At 35.5% G+C, this 21,060-nt stretch overlaps 1 protein-coding gene across 1 annotated transcript; it reads right to left on the bottom strand.

The window, feature by feature from the left end:
- Positions 1 to 6,415: 6,415 nt before the first annotated feature.
- On the bottom strand, positions 6,416 to 20,049 carry LOC103702706 (coatomer subunit gamma-2). Its single transcript, XM_008785245.4, has 18 exons — positions 19,887 to 20,049; positions 19,375 to 19,469; positions 19,209 to 19,259; positions 18,987 to 19,100; positions 18,697 to 18,897; positions 18,486 to 18,587; positions 15,369 to 15,476; positions 15,065 to 15,298; positions 14,058 to 14,308; positions 13,797 to 13,968; positions 12,849 to 13,004; positions 12,665 to 12,715; positions 12,017 to 12,157; positions 11,750 to 11,947; positions 11,472 to 11,603; positions 11,212 to 11,385; positions 7,422 to 7,661; positions 6,416 to 6,934 (listed from the first exon to the last, which is right to left on the bottom strand). The coding sequence occupies exons 1-18, from the start codon at positions 19,930 to 19,932 to the stop codon at positions 6,740 to 6,742; spliced, it is 2,661 nt and encodes an 886-aa protein (XP_008783467.1). The 5' UTR covers positions 19,933 to 20,049; the 3' UTR covers positions 6,416 to 6,739.
- Between the last annotated feature and the right edge of the window lie 1,011 nt (positions 20,050 to 21,060).

The following is a 21,060-nucleotide window of genomic DNA, read 5'->3' as shown; positions in this document are numbered from 1 at the left end:
TGCCGATTCGGATCGAGAGTAATCATATACTAAACCTCTTTATAAAAACGTTGAAAAAGATAAATCCATATGCGACTTGTTTATTTATATAGAGCTATCCTTAACTTGTCAATCTAATTAGCAATTTGTTTGTTAATTACATATGTTAATTATTTAAAATAAAATATGATCAAATATGAGAAATTTAGGACTAAGTAACCACATAGAATGAAAAAGCATGATGAAAAAATAGAGAAGAAAAATTAATGATTCTTAAATAACTTGTTGTCTTTGCTTCTTCTTTTTTTTTTCGAGTTCCATTGATTATTAATTTTTTGAATTTTATAAATTTAAATTAAAATTGGACGTAGTTGTAGCTCATTACACAATTATTACTAGGGATGAATTATAAAGGTTTATTCAACCCAAAATGACCCATGAGTTGAAAGGTCTAGGGCCATATGTGACACATTTATAATTGGTTTGCTCTTTGCTAACTCTATATCCAATCTAATTATGAAAAATCCTCACCCCAATCTATTTATTTCAGGTGGCTTTAGGTGAGTTGGTTGGGGTGGGCCTAAAATTGCCGCCTTTAGTCTGCTTGTATATGTAAATATTAAAGCTCTAAAATTATACTTTCCGTAAGCTATGATAGTAATTTTGATAACCATCCATTATAATATATTAGTAAGCTTTAGCACATGCTATATGGGCATATACCTACTTTTAAGAGACTAGCAAATGCAATCGCTGAACCTAAGTTTTAAAATGATATTAATCAAGAGTCTAATTGTAATTAGACCGAGGACCTCACCCAAAATGGCTAGTCAGAAGATATTATTTGGGTTCCTTGTTCCTGTATAAATATCCAAAATCTACCCAACGAATAATCGATATGGGACTAAACACACACCTCGCACGGGTCCTCACAATAATTATTAATTGGTTGCTTTAATTGAGTTAGTTGTCTTAATTGTTTAATGAGTCATCTAATCTTACTTGTATGTGCTTTATTAAGCTGTATTGGATCCACATAATTATAATTATTTTTATTTTATTTTCTATCAATTAGGTTAATTACTTGACTAGCAATCGTTTTTATTTTATTTTAATTTTACTTGGCAACAAGTTATCTCATAGGTCTATAAAATTATTTTCTCAAGTGAAGCATCATTAGTAAATTTTTAAGTATACGCGTTACACAAGTCAACTTACTTGGCCATTGGCCAATGAAGGTTACTTGGTATGAAATAAAGGCTAGCTTGTAATTGTAATTTAGTGGAAGGATGATATTATTATGTATCACTTTTAAGAGATTTATAGAAAGTTGGCATCCCCTCGATTAGGATGGGATGTAATGTTAATAAATGGAACGATTTTCTGTATATAAGTTTTCTTTGTCTAGTGAGAAGGTGGTAGGAGGCCCTCCTGAGTGATCTTTAAGTTTCGGTGGATTCAAGATTGTTGTGATGCTCTTAAAAATTAGTTCATGTTATTTTTCCTTTTTTTCCTCATGAGGCCCTCCATTGTAAGTCTAGATCCTACCGTTTTGCCAATCTTTCTCTTCCGTCTGATTCTTTTTTAATTCTTTACAAATGAAAAAGCTTATATTTGAATTTAAAATCTAGCAAACTACTAGTTTAGTCTTAGTATCCGAAAACCCCTAAAGCCCTTGGCTTTCCTAACCACTAGGTTATTCGATATCAAATTGGCATCAAAGCTTAGTTTACCAACATATAATCAATAATGATGGTCTCCATGTCATAGTTATGAGGGTTTATATCATAGTTATGGGGATTCGTGGATTTCTGGACCAAGCATTAAAGTACTTGTTACCCTAAAAGTAAAGCAAGCATGTGGTGAGCTCATGAAAGTGAAACTTGAAGTTAAAAAAATAAAAAAAAAATAATTAAAAAAAACAAAGGAGGCACCACAAAGTTCCTTCAGTGAACTGGACATCCAACATAATAATAAAAAGTGAATATTGTGAAATGGCTCTCAAGATTATCAATCCATTTGAGCCAAGACGAGTATGATGCACTATAAGATTCACCACAAATTGAACTAGATGTCCAAGAAACTCGAAGAGTTGAAGGACAGGTTAATTATGAAAATCCACTCGATAAAAAAGTTGTTAGCTTCCAAACCAAATCCTTTTAAAATTAAGCATAACCTATGAAGATCCTTCCGGACAATAGCTTTCTCAATATATTATTCTATTTTATGTGAAATCATGCAACAAAATCATCAGAAATAAGGGACTACAAGGAATAAGGGAATTTTAGTACTATCAAGGAATAAGGGACTACAAAGCCTACAAATAATAATTCATTATCGAATTTTAGTAGTGAAGAAAGAACAAAATAAGATCCAAATTTCGAGATGAGTTCCCATATAGCGAAGATGTATAATACAATGGCTAAACTCATGCTTTAAGATGAAATTAAGGATATATTTGGTTAGCCCTTAAAAGGGCTGAAAGACAATTCTGCAAAGTGAAGTTTCGACTACTTGTACTACTTGGTTGGGTCAGCAGAACAAAAAAGTCACTTTAGACCAAAAGAGATTCTAAGCCATTTTGAATTAAAATGGATGAGAGAGCCAAATTCACTTTCAAATGGCAATTGAAACTTAAAATAGGTATATTTTTATTATAATATAAAAATAATTATTAAAATTATTATTACTACTACTACTACTACTATTATTAGTACAGTATTATATTAGAAAATGATAATAAATATTTTACTATGTTATCATACCATAGTATTATTTATGATAATAAACAATTATGATTAGTTAAAAATTTATATTTTAGTTATGTTTAAACATATTTTTACTTTGACTATTGTTATTATATTATAGGAATATTAACTATATAAGATCATATCATTATAATAACTAAAATACATTAGATTTTATTCCTATTTTATACTATATATTATTTTTTTGTAACAGTTAAATTATTATTAATCAAAATTAACTATTATTGGTAATTATCTTTATTTTAGTAATAACTATTAGAAATACTATTCCTATTACTCAAATATGTACAAAACAATTAATAAAAAAATAATATTATCACAATTCATCAGTACATGGTTATATATCCATTTGATATGATGCATAATATTTTTCAAATAGTAATAAAATAAGATTTTTTTTTTTATTCTATATATGCTGCAAGTGACTCTTTCAACTTGCAACCAAACAACCAAACAACCAAAACGATGAAAGTGCATCTTAGTAACTCTTTTCTCAACAAACAAAATAACAAAAGTATAACTTTTCTTTTTGTGAAGTGCATTTTCTGAAATTATTGCTTTTAGAAGTTTCCTAAAGGTCAATTTTCACTCCACTTTTTTGACCAAATATGCCCTAATTAATAGCTTATTTGTTAATTAACTGCTTTAGTTGAGTTAATCGAGTATTAATTATTTGATTAAGTTATTTAAGCCGTGCTAGTATGTGCTTTATTTAATTGAGTCATGTCCATGTAATTTTAATTATTTTTCTTTTTATTTTCTCAATCGGGCCAATTTCTCGACCAACAAGCAAATTGCCATTAAGTCATATCACATAGACATAAAATCATTTGCTTGTATGTCGAGTAAGGTATATTTGTTCTATAAGCCACCTTGCTTGGTCAATAAAAGTTATTTAGGCATGAAATAATTTTATCATATACTTCTAAACAATATATAAATTAGTGAATGCTTCTCCATTAGGATAGAATGTAATGTTGATGAATGAAACCAATTTTCATTATACAAGTTTCCTTAATGTGATGCAAAGGGGATAAGAGGCCCTTCAAAGTGATTCCATTTTATCATCTTCTTTGAGTTTCCCTCATATGATTCGAGATTAGATGTGAGAACCTCCAAAGTGAGTTCAGATCCTATCACTTTGCTTATCTTTCTCTCCTTTTTCTAAAAAAAATTCCTTCCTTTTTCTTATTATTTTTCTTTTTTCTTTGAGTCCAAAAACTGAGATGTGAACTTAAAATCCTTCAAATGAGTAGGTTAGTTTTAACATCCCCAAGCCCCTTCAGCCTTTGATTTTCCTAACCCCAAGGGCGTCCTATATCAATTTAGTTTCAAAATTTAGCTTAATCACAATGCAAAATCAAGGACAGTTTCTATATCATGGTTATATGAAATTTTATCATATGTGAATTCTAACACAACAAACTTTTATAAAAATATTCGGTAGGCTAGATGAACTTGAACACTTTGTTAGCTATTGAACAATCCCTCCCAAGAATCAATGGTAAATGGAATAGATCACAACATTTTCAAGTCCGAAGCCTTCCATACGTAGATTCTGCTTCAAGTATTAAAGCCCCTATTATCCTAAAGTGTTGTCAAAATGTGACAAAGCCATGATAGAGAAATTGGAAGTGAGAGACGCCAAAGGAGGCACCACAAAATTTTTCCAACGAACAGGACATGGAATACAACAATAAAGATGTGAATATTGTGAAATGGCTGTTCAAGATCCCTCAAACGTCATTAAAGTTCAGCCAACCAAAGACAAACATGATGCACCACAAGATCCGCCACAAACTGAATTAGCTGTCCAAGATATTCTAAAACTTGATCAAGACAATCTGCTCAAAGTTAGAAGGCCTTGATGAAGAAGAATGCTAATGCAAAAGAAGTTATTAGCTTCCAAACCAAATCTTCTTTGATACTACAGATAACAAATAAAGATACTTACAATAAACTTTGAAGGATTTTTCTTTTGTTTTATGTGACTACACGCCACAAGAAGCAACAAGACCATCAAAGGCATCCAATCAACTGCTAACTACAGAATCATGGACCAGAATTCATTATCAAATTTAGCAAAGAAAGAACCAAAAAAAAAACCTAGAACTTTGAGTTTCCACAGAGCAAAAGGTATGATGAAATCACCAAACTCAAGCTTTAGAATGATATAAATGAAGTCCTTAAGTATTAATTTAAAAAAGTAATTGAGTTAAACTGAGTCTCTATTGATTAATTGAGTCATTTGATCGTTACCAGTATTGCTTTATTTAATTGAGGTGGGTCTACGTAAAATGTAAAGAGATGACGTTTCCACAAACAAGGATGATGTCAGTACAACATGATACATACAGAGATAAAATGCAAAGCAGCTGCCACTACATAGGATGTGAACAATGAAACTGTTAGTAAGAGACATAGAATGAAGGAAAAAAATACAGGCTAGTTTTGAGAACCAGATAAGAGATCCTCTAGGAGTGGAAATTTGATAAGGATACTGTTATTGCAGTCTCCACCGTCAAGGAGACCTTGTGATAGAAACCGGTCGATCTGAATCCACAAGACTCAGGTCAGACCTACCACCTAGTCTTCTGTAGTTGCCTTGCATCAACCCAAGCTCATTGACATCCCAGATTGCTGACATGAGTCACAAACATCATAGGTAGCTACCAATTTCTAGCTTAAATGGACATGCACATCTTTACAGATACCAGGAGCAGTAATATTTATCTGCCAGCTTCCTGGAAGAAATTACTACTTCAATCCACCAGGAACTCTTCTTTTACAAGACTGATGGTATGTACAAAGTCTTAACTTTCTTCTCTAAGCATCAGCAAGGAGTAATTCTATATAAGTTCACATGATCTGTAGCAAAGGTACGATCATCCATAATCATCAGACGAGATTTCGTATGTTAGGAGACAATAGGCAAGGTACGCCGAACCGGTAGCGGTCGGCATACCCGTGGCGACCCGGACCAAGTCGTTACCGATTCGGGCCATACCGAACCGGTACCAACCTGGTCCGCCGTGGGAGCGCGCCCGCGCGGTTCCACACGTTTCCCCGCGCTTCCCCGCGCTTCCACAGGTGAAGCCATCTGCGCGAGACACGCACGGCCACATTCTTTTTTTTTCTTTTCTTCTTTTCTTTTTCTTTTCCTTTCTCTTATTCCTTCTTCCCGAATCTTCTTCCTTCTCCTTTCTTCCCTCCCTTCTTTTGCGAGCAACGAAAGGCATTTCCCCGCGCGAGGCCCAGTACCGATACATCGTATTCTTCTCTTCTTCTTCTTCTCTCTCTTCTTCTTCCTCTTCTGTCTTCCTCTTTCTTCACTCTTCTTTCTTCTTCTTTTTTCCCGAGCCTGCTGCCCCGCACGTATCGGTGTGAACCGGTTCGGCCCCCACCGATACAAGATAGTACAGTGCAAATCAGTCCGACTCGCATCGGTACAAGGTAGTATCGATGCAAACCGGACTAGCTTACACCGGTACACAGCGGAAACTAATCGGTTCCAGCCCCCTATGGGGCTGGAACCGTTTTCCACGGCTGAACCATACCGATTGGCTCCGATACCGGTACCGATACGGTACGTGCAGAACCAGCCGGTACGAACTGGTTCAGCATACCATGACAACAGAAAGATCACCCATTTTCGCATATGCTTTCCAGACTAGGCATGCTTTTTATTTGGTAGAGAAGGTTTGTCATAACATATTCCCGATTCTGAGTATGGTAGAACACTGAATCAGTCTCACAAGGTTTAACAACTTAATCTCATATCATTCATCATTGATCAACAAACAGAAATGTTGGAGTTCAAAAAAATAGTAACAGCACTGTCTTCATCTTAGAATAACAACTCAAAAACCCCAACTGCACCTTCTTCCTTCGTTTGGCTGCTATGATTATGTTGTATCAATCCTGACTCAGAAAAACAGATCCTCAAAATCATCCATCTTATATGGAAAAAGGAAACTTTGCCAATATCAGCATTAGCCATTAGCAACAATTTCATGGATTGCATCACTGACTGCCTGATCTTCGGATCTAACCGCAAGTTTCATAGCCACTTGCTTAGGACCATCAATCCCAAATGATATCCTAGCTAGCACTTTCACATTGCCAATGAATACACCAGACAAAAGGCAAGTATGTGACCGTGCATTGCTTGGAACCACATCAGTTCCCTGCCAGAAACAGACATGATCAATTAAATCATGATTATTTCCTTCAAAAATCAGCTAAAGTTAGAGAACAAAAATATATTGAAAAGCTTCAAAAAATTCTGGAATGCACTTTTCTTATGTGAAAATATGATGGATCAATATATGAGAAATTTTAGAATTCGAATGCATATTTGTTCAAATTTTTTAAGCAGCATTGAATTTTTGGCAGCTAAGAAGTCAAGGCTTGTTTATGTTTCAGATTTTGAAAACAAAAATTTTAAATAAATAATGCCATGCAATTGAATCAAGGGCAATAAGTGCTCACAAACTATAAAATAAATAAATAAATAAAATGAAAGAACCAGAAACAGAACATTCAGATCTGCACTATTTGATGAGGTGTCAAAGTAATGCATAATGGCATCATTTAACGTATTGAGCTATATGTAGTCGTATTTTGAAATTCTAGGTTCGCTATTGGACTATGTTTCAGTAACAAGTAATCTACCTCGCAGGTCTGCATGCCAAGAATGTTGATGGCAGCACTAACAGCTTCAGCCAAGCTTTCACGGACGCCAAGTCCATACTCATCAACACGCTCACAATCTGCACCCATATTATCCCAAGCATTCTTGAAATTGGAGACTCCTACCTTCAGCATATAATCTGCTGCCACGACTTCAAGATCTTCTAGCTGGTATTCATCTTCAACACCTTCTTCATCTGCTTCGCCAGTAGCCGGATCCACCTGAAGCACGTCCAGTAACCATCAACATCATGCACGTCATCCTTTAAAAATTGACCTTGCTCAGCCTAGCTCAGATAAAATGGCTCCAAAGCAACACTAACAGTAATGTCGACGAATCAACTTCTGTCTTCATGATCTTTTAGATAGATTTTACTGCTCTATAATATTATTTGAAGCACTCCACACCCATTATATTTTATAGTATGAACTAACACCGAGATTGCAGTCATTATGTATGGCAGTAGGCACAGTACGTAGAAGTTGATGGAGGGAAAGAAGAGGGTCAAGAGAAAGAGTAAGAACCCATAGCCACCACAGGCCTCCTACCCACGTTCCCATGTCATTCACCTCCACCCACCTTAAGGTACACCATCATAGGAAGATTTAGAAAATTCATGCATCTGAAATAGCCACATGTGGGTGCTGCTGATCTATCATGGAACTTATCCAGTGTCAGTCACAGCCTTGTAACAGATGGGGGTAATCGAGATGAGAAAAGAAGTGGAAGGTGATCTCATGTTTCAATTTTGGTGTTTAAGGAAATAAGTATTCAGGAGATTGAGCACTGCATAGGATATAGGTGGAGGCATGGAGAGAACGGGCGTGGTAGATCGAAACAAGAGAGCACAGTTCCTCCAACCTTCAGCAATACAAATTTCCCATATAATAGTTAGATTTTTTTTCCGAAGAAAAACGAGAAGCTGAAATCAACCTGAGTATCCTCGCTTCCTACATATGAGATAATGTGCATGTAATTTAAAGTCAAATTGAGGTTGATGGACAAAATGTAAGGAAGGTGAATTTCATAATCCTTTTAAAGCCACAATTTTTGGATGTTAATCGATCTTTCCTTTTCATAGACCGCATGTAAAGGCTAATTTTTTTCTGCCTAAAGACTGGTTGTAAGGTGGCATTTCCCCTCATGTTTATTTGTCAGGATCTATCCAATTCTAGTTCACTCGAAGTTCTAGGGAAAAATCAGTTTGCCTTATCAAATTTTCTCATTGATCATTAACACCAGAACTAGCAACATAGTACTGTTTATGAGCCTTTTATGGGGGGTTATAGTTGAATTTTTTCACTTGGCGATATCCATTAAAAAAGGACCGCAAGTTTTACAGGGTACTAGCAACCAGGCATGTAAGTTGCATATTTAAGAAAAAATAAAAATAAAATAAGAATATAGTTCTATGTTATTATATTATACTAAGAGATAGACTTTGCTTCTCTAAGATAGCATTTACTACTCTCGACTCCAAAATCAATAACGGGGCGTTCAAAGTGAAGATCTCCACTGTTAACCATGACCTATACCACTAAAAATACCTAGAAACCAAGAATCAAGTATTTTGCTGGTCTCTAACATATGCAACATGTAGACATAAAAATGAATGGATAAAATAATAGAGAACCATGTTTTGCTATGATCTTAGCATTATAATCTTGTGCTTTCAATCTAAATATGCTCTAACATGTGTAGATCAGGATCAATAGGGTGGATTCTCAATTTAGATGCTTATTATGTATCTTAGCATAGTAGCACAATGGAATCCATCAATTCATTCTTGTGTCCCCATGATGCATAGGTTAAATACCATTAAATAGTGATTTTTGATATCCAATTGTGGATCTTTGAATTGGAAACTCCATTATTAATTTTGGAGTCAAGAGTAGCAGCTAACTACTCCCACAAAGAGCAGCTAACTACTCCTCCCAGGAGGTGCAAAATCCATTCCTTTAAATATATAATATAGATATATAAGTTAAATAAATTGAATGCAACAAATCAAAAAATTAGGGGAAAATTGCTGCACATGGAAAATGGGCTTGGTGGATTGGATGGTGTTTGTAAATTATCTTAAAATATTTAGATATAAAATTAAAGGGAGAATAGTTAGGATTGGAGACACCATAACTTGAGTAGTAACATAAAATTGATAAAAAAAATTGAGAATGATGTTTCTTAACTAAAGTGTCATTATTTTAAAATAATATTTTCCTAAGAAATAAGGATAAATTGGTCAGTAAATTTGACAAACAAAATCTATTAAGTACATTCATTTTTCATTTACAATATAGAATATATATATTATATATATATATATATGAACTTGGATATGACAATACTTTTGTTTATTTTTCTATTACACTATATATAAGCAATCAAAATGCATATCAGGAAGTTATTACAAGCTACATATAATTATATATAGAAGATCACGTCCTCTGCAATACAATGAGTGCTATCAAGGCATAACATACCTCAAATCAAAAGCATGTTAAGACCCCTAGTAATGAGAAGAGATTTAGCTGCATTTAAAACCTTTTTCCTTCCAGGAGGAAAAGGAGCAAGTGCCAATCTCTGTTACATGGGCTCAGGCTCATTGCATCTAAGTGTTTCTTTCAATATCTACATATTTCTCTTAGAAACCCATATCCAAGTGTCATCTCAATATCCATTTAAAGAGTTTTGGGTTTGTGTATCAGGTTAAATTAAAGGTTATGTATAACATAGGTGTCAATAACACAAATGAGAGAAATGCCCTTTCAGATGGAGTCGATTTCTAGGACGAATATAAGAGGTTTTGGCTTCTTACACATCATGTGTGTTTCTGGCAATCCTCGCTACATTCAAATGGACCATTAAGGTATCCAGGGGAAAAATCATGGTGCCAATGGTACCACTCACCTTTACAAAAAAGGAAAGAAAAGATGAAATGGGAACACAAGAAAATATTCAACAAGTTGCATGGTAGAAGATAATTGGAGGACAATAGATTGACTCAGGTCATGCCCAATCCCAATAAGAAATCCACTGATAAGCATATGAGCTTAGGCATGTCCCTTAGGGTCTGAAAGAGGGACAAATTTTAGGAAAACATGCATAGAAATGTAAGGAAGGATACATTAGTAAAGCAAGTGAAAAGCTAAATACATGACAAGGTTTCTTGGTTATGGCTATGGTTATAAATTAGATCTTGTTCTCCTCATCCAACTATTTTCTCTTGATCCAAATTCTTTGCTACCAAATTCTTGCAGTTCACCCAGGACAGAAGATAGGTCTAAAAATCCGATAAGGAGGAGATAAATAAAAAGCCTGCAAAATGCTCTCATATTTACCCCAAAAAATAAAAATTTCTTGTTTATTAAAAAGTTAAGACAAGAATACTTTTAAAACAACAAAAGTAGAACAGAATCCCTTTGATAGGTGAACATCACCCAAATTTTGGAAGCTTGGACTGATGCTGACTTCAATTAAAAACTGAGCTGGATTAAAACTCTTGTTCACTGTCACGAGACTAAGTATCTTTGCCAACATTAGGAAGAGAAAGTAAACTACAAATGCATTTGTATTTCTTCTATTCCTTTTCAATTGGCAGGCTGAGATAGCGATGAAATACAATTTAAACTTGCAGCTGTGTAAACTTTCTGTTACCACCTTTTTTTTTAATCACTCATCAGCTAAAAAATAGCGTCAAGATCTCATACAGCATAAATGTAGTACAAAAGGATGCAGTAAAAAATGTATTCTTAAATGTTCTAGAAGTACCTCTTTGACTATGAATTTCAACAAGTTTGAGAACTTCCCCACGGCAGGAACACCTTCTGGCTTTTCAAAAGCCACAAAACTCTGCCCTGGCGAATCATAGGGCAAGGTTCTGAGAGGCTTTGATGCAACTTCTGAAAATTCCTCAGCTTCAGAAGCGTCAACAAAAACAGTGACCTAGAAACATTGCCAAATGGAAACAATTGAAAAGGATCCAAAACAATGATGAACAAGAAATATTTATTCTGTAAAATATCTATTACATTTTCAAGTAGCTGTTCAGGAATGGTGTTTGTACAGTTGTACTGGAATACAACATGACCATCATAAATGTGCTTGACAACATTAACTGCATATTCTGTTTCAGCTTCCGTCAGCTCCACAGGTGCAGATGACTGAGAAACAGGAACAAAATATTTCAATCGTGATATATATATCTCAATCAGAAAATTTTAACAGTTACATGAGGGATGGAAGAGAGAAAACTCTAAAAGTTGCAGGTGGGGAGGTGGGGTTGGGACAAAGAGTCTGAATCAGTAACCTTGAAGAGTTCACCAAAGCCAGCGAATTCCGGAATAGACAAAAGAAGTTTTTCATATGAATCAACAGCCGATGTCGGACCGGTGGTAGGAGCTCCTAAACCAGTAGGCTTTTTACCTGGAGCCTTTTTCTCAGCATGAGGCTGTGACTTTACTTCCTTTGGTACAGTTGATATATCAAAAGGTTCTTCAGAAGATTCCTGTATTTCAATTAAAGAAAAATGAGGTGATGGCAGAACAACAGCTATCAAATTTCAAAGGGCACTCACATAATTCCGTAAACTCGTTTCCAAATTGACAAGTGGCACATCCAATGAGCCAAAGAGGAACTCTTTAACATCTTTGTCAGTTTCGCCAACCAAACCATCACCTCCAATCATATTGAGATAAAGTGTTGCACGATCGCGAACCTATGGTAATTAAAATAGATGAAAATGAAGATCATTTTAGTCATTACTTTAGATATAAAAACTTCATACATAAAGACCATGGTCATGAGTCATGATTGAAATATTTATGAACCAGATTTATCCAACAATAACGGAGGTCAGCTTTATAACAATTGTGCCTAGCGAGGGTTTTACTATACATTCTAATCCATGAAAGAGGGCAATTCAAGATCAAATGAAAGATGGAGTTTTGTAACAGAAACTGTAGAAAGAAAATCTGATATGCATAAAAAAATCTATTTCAGACAGCGTAGAATTTTGTCTGAGCTACCATATATTTGTGTCCATCGCATATGCCATTGGATCATGTCTATTAATAAAATAAGTGTGATTTTCACTGAATGACAATGAAGATAGGAAGAGGTTCCGCTGATAAATTTAGATGACGAGAGCTTGCTAATGTAACCATGCAGCCTAGATTTATAAACCATGAAGAGAGACTGAGGTTCCTTCTAAATTTAAGCTTACCTCATCATCACTATCATAAAGGCAACGCCTCAAAAGAACAAATATGCGAGGCTGCAAAACATATCCACAACAGATACAACATGTGTGAGTAGCTCATCAGCTAAAGAAACTTGAAAATAAAGAGGGGAAGAATTTAGATAGACTTGCAATTAAATAGGGAAAAGAACTTGGATCAGCGCAGCACCTTCAATGAATCAACGAAAGCACCAAACTTCGCCAATGTACTCACAGCACTAGCTCGAACAGTGGCATTTTCAAGTATAACACGATTATAAATGTAGCGTATATATTTACTAGGATCTGATGTCTTCGGCCCTTCATTTCCCAGAAAGTGAAGTATCTAGAAGTAACATTTGATAAGAAGAGTCAATAATCAAATCAACTAAACAAATCAAAAAGAGTATGGAAACACCTATTAGCATCAAATGTGGCCATTTCCTTATCAGAATTTTAATTGTGATATCATTTACGCAGAACAATTCTTCTCCTGAAAGAATTAAGTACTTCTTATCCCATCTATGTGATGTTGGCTTTACTAATCAATTTATGATTCATTACAGTTTGAGGATGTTTCACAATAGGATCTCAATCTGAGAGTCACTCCACTATTTGGTGTAGCATTCCTGAAAATGCAACTATGAGTAAGAGAGGATCCTACAGTGAAATCTAGAGCACCAATTCACAAGTAGGAATGTCATCACAAAAGATTCATGGTTCAAGTTCATGCAGTCTCATTGCATTCATCTTAAGCTAAAATAAGAATCAAGAAATAAGACTATATTACATAAAGTCATGTCCCTGTTGAAAGCTCAAAAGCTGTCACTACTAGCTGCTAGCTTCTACGATGGACTCCTCTTCTATGCTAAGCTTGCCCATTCCATTCAGAGATGACTGTTCCTTCCTTCTATGCTGCATCGTCAATATAAATGATGCATAGAAGTCTTGGAGGCATTTCTAATTTTGGTTGCGGAGTCTAGCCTCCATATTTTATTTTATAGCTTAGGACACGCAACCATAATATAACCATGCTGAGGACATAAATGACGGTGCAGTCAGAGAAGACACCAAGCAACAGAACAGCTTAATTTTGTCCAAGCAGTAAGAAAAGAACAGTGAATTAAATAATAGTTACCTGAGTTGACAGATATGTAAATTCACAATCCTCAATAAATTCACAGAGATGAAACAAGCCACTTTCTTTAGCTTCTGGTATATCTCTGATAAGGATAACTATAGAATCAACAATTGCTTTCTTATAATCAAAACCCCCTTCTTCTCTAAGAATGCTGCTTAAGAAGTTCATCCTGCATAAAATATAATAGTAAATGATTAATTGTGTTATCCCTTAAAAACAAGAAAGAATCCAAAGGTTGTACAAATTGAGGTCGCGTACAGTGAACGATACTTAAGAGGAAATTTCAGGCACAAAGATCTTATAGCTTCCACCACAACAATCTTGAACTCATCAGCAATATCTGACATGAAATTAGTTATTTGTTTCATCAATCGATCTACACTTGATTCGTTGCCAGTTTTTAGAAGTGTTGTTATAGCAAGAGTAGCGATGCTCCTGTTTTGATCAGAGATTAAGCTTTCCATGTCAATATTACAATTGGTAACTGCCAAAGGATGTGTCATAGCCACCTGAAAGACATCATTAGAGAAACAACAAAGCATATCAAATTAGAAAATGTTGATCCACTGAACAAATATTTTCAGAACCCAACCAAACAGTATCTAGTTAAGATAGTTTTCGAAATTCACAGACCAAAACATAATTTATCTTCTTTTGCATAAAAATGGACCCAGAAAGGAACAAATTACTAACAACATCTCAATGATAGTTCATTTGAAAAAGAGACAAGGAATTAAATAAATAATTCAGAATGAATCATAAACTAGTTATCTTCATTAATTTAGAATTTACAAATCTAATTGTTTGCATATATGCATAGTCAAAGTATTTCAGAAGTCAGTAGTGAAACACTTATGAATGACTATCTAAATGGTTATACAGGGTTTAGTTGTACAAAAATTCCTAAGGAAAAAATTATGGAAACATCAAAACACATCGGAGTACTAACCACATACTGATAATGCCAATCTAGATTTGATAAGGACACTAGCATGATAAAGGAGTTTCTTCATGAAAATCGCTGAGTACTCCTTTTGGAAACTACACTTGTAGCTAGTTGGAAATTCCATTATAAGGAAAGAACGTAGGGAGCAATTAAAAGAGTTTACATGATGACAAGATCCACATGGCATGTCCAACTCTTGCTCAATTATTGCATATATTGAATTACTCAAACCAGACAAAAACCAATGCCCTACTGTCCACACAATATAACAGAAAGGTATAATCAGGTGCCCTTTTAAGATAGAACATTAAGAGCCAACCTTATTTAAAGTGCGAACAGCAGCAAAACGAAGAACTGGTTTGGATGAACTCAAAAATAACTGTAAAACTGTGATTGCAGGTGTCAACTCCCGACTGGTCACACCACTCAACTCTGTTATTGCTCTTGCAGCTTCAAATATCACCATTTCTGCTTTGTGTCGCAGACAGGCTTCAAGAAAATCAAAGAAAGGACGGTCCCCCGTTTGCATGTTCATACTTGACTCTCGAATCACCTGAAGATATGCCCTTTAGATTCCCATATACCATATATGCTGCAATATTATTAAAAAAAGAGACAAATACCTGGCTAGTATACCGAATAAGAAGGCATTGGGCTAGAGGCGAGCGAACAGATCCTCTAGTCAAGCTGGTAACAAGCTTGCTAACAGCCAAGCGGTCATTTTGCCGTATCTGCGGGTTAAAAAACTATGCAATTAATATGCACATGCAAGAGGTTTCTCAGAACACTTAACAAGTTATGTATATCTGACAAAAGATTGTTTTATTACAATCTCCTTTTGAATTGACATGGGAAAACTTGACAATAACACTGATAAACATAGGTTTAACAACAACAGAGAATGGAAAAAAACTGAAGCAGAGTCTTGGTAACAAACTAACTAAGAGATCCATGTAGTCTATGAACTTAACATTTGATGCAAGTAGTGTTAAGGAACCTGCAAGGCATAGATGTTAAAGAAACAAAAAAAAAATGTGGACCAACCAGTAATCACTAAATGAAAATGTAAAACTAAACAATCCAGCATAAAGCATGCCTCACATCAAAACCAACTAGATGACAGGCTCATATTAGGAGTTAAAAGGGGTCAAAGAGCAAGCAGCAGGATGAGTAAATAAAGTTTCCCATTGTCCTCATTCAAGTGTCCCCCCTTTCATTTCATATAAGTCTTCATTGCACAATACCCAACTTAGCATGCCCAACCATCTGCTCCTCCAATCTTCTTTAGCCTTTCAATGTCAATGTATTGAAAACACAAATATATAGGGGAAGCAGGAGCAAATTTCAAAGTGACAATTATAAATTAACATGCACTCTGATTCTATTATACAGCAATAGTATCCAACACATAACTCTCAAGATTATTTACTCCAAAATAAATAGAGGCATGTTATGCTGTGAAAAATATCAAGAAATATAGACAGAAGTCAAGATAATAATCCATGAAACTGGGGCACCAAGAAGAGACAACATGAGAATCTTAGGAAGAAAATCCCCTCTTGATTATAATACTATGAAGTAACTTACAGGTAAAAGGTAATCATATTTATAGGATTTAGCATCAATTATCTAGCATAGGGGCCATTGCTTGGTCCAATGATAAAAGGCTTGGGGCTGTCGAGTGCAATGGTGCGCGTTGAGCCCTTGAGCAGCCACTTTGTGCAAAAAAAATGCCAAAGGTTAGGTCGGTCCCTACTCCGCCCTCCTAGGATCCAAGATTGCTGAGACCAGCAATCTAGCATGAACCTTATGGGATACCCTAGTTCTCAAGGAAACATTGATACTTCAAATTGTATGCTGTGTCCATGTTAGATATGCATTAAATGCTGACACTTGCTGAGTATTTCTAGGATATGTGTCAGATACATCTAGGATACATGCTGGGTATTTATTTTCTATTTTCAAAATTAAAAAAAGACATCAAATACATCTTGAATATACCTGAGTTACTTTCCCAATATCTCTAACGATACAAAGGGGGCTTTCTTCTTTTTCTTCCTTTCCTTTGTTTCCTTTTTGGTGAATGTTAACCTTTTATTGTTGAATGCCTAATGCTGGAGTTTGCGGCATTGTAATTATTGCATAAACTACAGATTATAGTCTATAGATTTGGATGATGACTAAAGGAAAGAGTTTGGGGATGTTGATGTTATTGCATCAAATATAAACTATGTTATCTATTGATAACCCACTATCACTATGCATGTTGTTCTATATATATGTAATGAAATTTATATACACACATGCACGCATGCACGCACGCACACGCACGCACCCACCCTTGCTGAATTGGATTCTATTTTTGAAGATTTGCCACATCTACTTTAGTTAGTTCCAAATATAAGCCAATTACCTATTTCTGAATAAATGCTTACATCATAACATAAATATATATATATATATATATATATATATGTATGTCTATGCAAAAATGCTGATGATAAGCCTAAATAAACACTTGGATATTCAGTACCATTCCTACTTTGCATCAGGCAAATAATTATAACGAGCAAAATGTATTTCAATCAGCTTATGAATTCCTATTAAGAAATAAACCTATTAAGGGCCTAATCCTCTGTCAACAAAAGCTTCTCAAAACCTTTTTGTCAAACTTGTACCCAGTTACCCCTCTGTACTAGACATGCTGGTACATGATATAGTTATTCAGCTCTCCATAAAAAATTCTACCATCAAAAACAGAAAAATATCAAGTACCAGCATTGAAAACTCTAACATCTATGGCTGCAATCTGAAGACATGTTGTCCCAGCCAACCTCTCCCACACTTCCCAAAGCAATTGAAGATATATGGTCAGATGAATGAACTAATTATACATCCAAGACAAACTACTTATTTCTCAAATTTAAAGTTTCCCTAAACATATGTACCTCTTAAATAATCTGAGGCATAAATAACTCCAGACAATTATTGAAAATTGGAACTCAATTCCCGACATGCAAAAAAATGCATATGCAAACTCTGCCTACATATGCTTTAAATTTAATATTTGAATTGTAAATAAGAAACATTTCTTTCTGTGAGTTACTCGCTCTAATTGTTGCCCTTTCCTGATCAAGAGTATGGTTGCTAGTACCTTCCTAGTTTTCTGGTGTCTATAATCTCTTCCTAGGTTAATGCTCTCCTCCGAATTTTCAAAAGTGATTTGCGCAGGCCATACTGCATAGTCCATTTCATTCACTTTGTGAGGTCTATCTATAATGGTGAGATTTCCTCATCCCCTTTACACCAGAACACAAAAAGGTGATTTTTTACCCTAATATTATTGATAAATCCTCCATTTTCTCTTTTAACACTCTTGACATAGATCTCGAAACCATTTGAGAACTCCTACGGTATCAGCCACTATTGCATGTTTAAGCTATCATAAGATTATAATGTATTCTACTTCAGAAAGATAACATATTAAAATAAAAAAAAAAATCTTGATTTTATTCTTGCAGTTTTGGATATTGGCACACATCTTCAAGCTATCCACCCTCACTACCATTAGCGATTTAATCATATCAGTGAATCAGATTTAACATAAATTATATGATCATGCTAAAATCTTCTGAAATTCCTCAAAAATGTTTTTATCCATACATATCAACTAAATAGCAAAGGTCCAGAAGTTCTTAGCAACTTGATCAAGACAACAGAGAAAAAGAAATTCATCGCACCTGGTGAAGAAGAGCCAATGCGTGAAATTGCACAAGAGCAGCTCTTGATTGGACAGCTTCCTGTACCTCATTGCTCCATCTTTTCACAATTTCCGGGTTTGTCTGTTTTATAAAAGAAACAGAAGTAAGAAGTTGCTTCAGGCAACAAACTTATCACTCATGACCAGGAAACACACCACAACGCTCATCACCAGGAAACACACCACAGTACCTGAAGTAAGTGAATACCACTAACAAGAGCAGCACTGGCAACAACAGGGTTCTTGTCAACAATAGCTTGCTTCAAGTATCTCTCTATTTGGGTAAGAAGGGTGCCATCAGTAATTCTACAAAGAACACGTATAGCATTGGCTCTATACATGTCGGTCTTGCTATTCATGTCTTTCATCAATGAACTTGTCACAATTATAACCTTCCACATACAAGGAAATCAGTCCATACCAAATTATCATATAGATGTTAGATATAGAAAGTGACGCATTTAGAAGTTATATGACCAACCTCATCTGCAGATGGGGAAAGCTCCTTGATCATCAAATAAACCATTCTCCTCAACCCAGTATCCTTGGATTGGAATAGTTTTGTCACAGCAAAAAATACTTCTGTGGCTTCAACCTGCAATATTTTGAAGAGAAAAGTCCACAATAGCTCAAGCATGAATCCGTGAGCAATCCAACAACCCAACATAGTTACATAGAGAGATAAATAACATCAAGAGCTTACCTTGGTAAAAGTTTCTCCTTGATTAAGCAAATACAGGAGCTTCGTGATAACCTTTACATCAGCCCAAAAAAGGTCGAACAACTCATTTATAAGTTATGAACGCGTATAAGAAAATAATAAAGATATAGAATTTAAGCACAAATCAAAGAGTTTGTAGATTATTAACCTGCGAGCACCTTCTGGCATCTAGTTGAGGATCGTTAAAAACCCTGGCTTCTTGAAGGACTGCACCCTTCTCAATACCCAGAAACGGGGAGTAATCTACCGCACAGGAAACAACAATAACACCATTATTAATCTTCAAAACAGCAAAGTTTCAATGAAACGGACATAATTATCCTCAACAAACTGGGATCTTGGTTGAGATGCCTCAGATCCGGAGGTAATGATCCCACATTACAAGAGAATGGACAAGAAGAAACGTAATCTCGTACACATAACACGAATAAATCCAAGATTTGCATTAACCCGACAGTAGAAACGACAGATCTGTCGTAACCAGATCAATTGTCCGGATTCCACATTCAAGAACCGCGGATCTGAATCCGTAGCAGTTGATCTGAGAGATCTACCACCTGGGAATCTCGAAGAAAGCGGATTCGCGGATTCATCGGCGAAATCGCTTCGAGAACAGAGACCGGCAGAGAGGAGGAGAGATTCTAGGGTTTGGAAACCGACCTTCGTCGTCCCGATCGTCATCCTTCTTCACGAGAGGCTCGGCCATGGCGGAACCGTGCGACCGCCGAGGTCGGCGATTCGGAGGGACGGGGCGAGAGAGAGGAGAGATTTCGCGTCTCTACGCTGCGAGTGTCTCGAGAGTTTTTCAGGTGTTGAATAGAAGAGAGGAGGGGCCGTGATAAGAAAGTAAGAAACGCCCGAGTCACCTACAATCGGCGAGCGATATGTCGACTTTGTGCAGTCTGATGGCGGGGCTTTTAGGCTGTGTTCGGTAAAGACGTAAAGCTAATAAGGCTGCAGATTAGATGGTTGCTTATATAACCAGCCACTTCGAAAGTACTCTGTGGGTTGGTGATGAAGAGTTGCTCTTGGCACTTTGAGGCATTCTATTTTTTGACTTTATAGGGTGCATCCGTGCTCGTCAGGTATGATTCCTCTGCTTTAGCAAAAAAAAAAAAAAAAAAAGAGGAAGACCCTCACATGTTGAATAGAAGAGAGGAGGGGTCGTTTGACAAGAAACACCCGAGTCTCCTATAATCGGCGCGCGATGTGTCGACTTTGTGTAGTCCAAGAGAGCTTATTTCGGATATTAACTTGCATTTGTCATCATAATTTTAGAGAAAGATGTATACAATGCAAAGATATATAGATGGATATGGTACGAAGATATGTATATTTGGCGAATATCTACTATATTTGATAGCTTTAGGTAACCCTTAGGTCTCGTGAATAAAATTGTATTGCAAATGGAGTAACCATGCTTGTAGTCCATTGTTAGAATTGGTGTCGCAGCAAAGTCATATTTTTATATTAGATATATTTTTATGCGGCGCTAATAAAGTTTTTTTATTTATTTCCATGCAGATTAGGATTATTTTTCATGTACGTGAGATATGTATATGAGATAAAATGTTTAAGATCCAAAGAAGTGTTGTAAGACTTAGTCGACTGAATCAATCAATCGAGGATCACTAGGAATCCATATCCTTATTCCTTAAATGCGTCATAGCTTTGTATGAGATTGGGAGACTTCATCGGCATGCTATTAGCTCTAGATGATGACCATAGGATGAGGGTAACTTTTCTTAATTGTTGGAGTGTGATGCAGGCATAGTGAAAATTGTACCAAGTATTTTGATCGTGCTCTCATTATATGAGAGCATCTGCATGAGGG

The sequence above is a fragment of the Phoenix dactylifera genome, chromosome 16 (assembly GCF_009389715.1).
Source record: "Phoenix dactylifera cultivar Barhee BC4 chromosome 16, palm_55x_up_171113_PBpolish2nd_filt_p, whole genome shotgun sequence".
Lineage (NCBI taxonomy): Eukaryota > Viridiplantae > Streptophyta > Magnoliopsida > Arecales > Arecaceae > Phoenix > Phoenix dactylifera.
The sequence above is the reverse complement of the archived record's forward strand: the minus strand, read 5'-3'. Positions and strand labels throughout refer to the sequence as shown.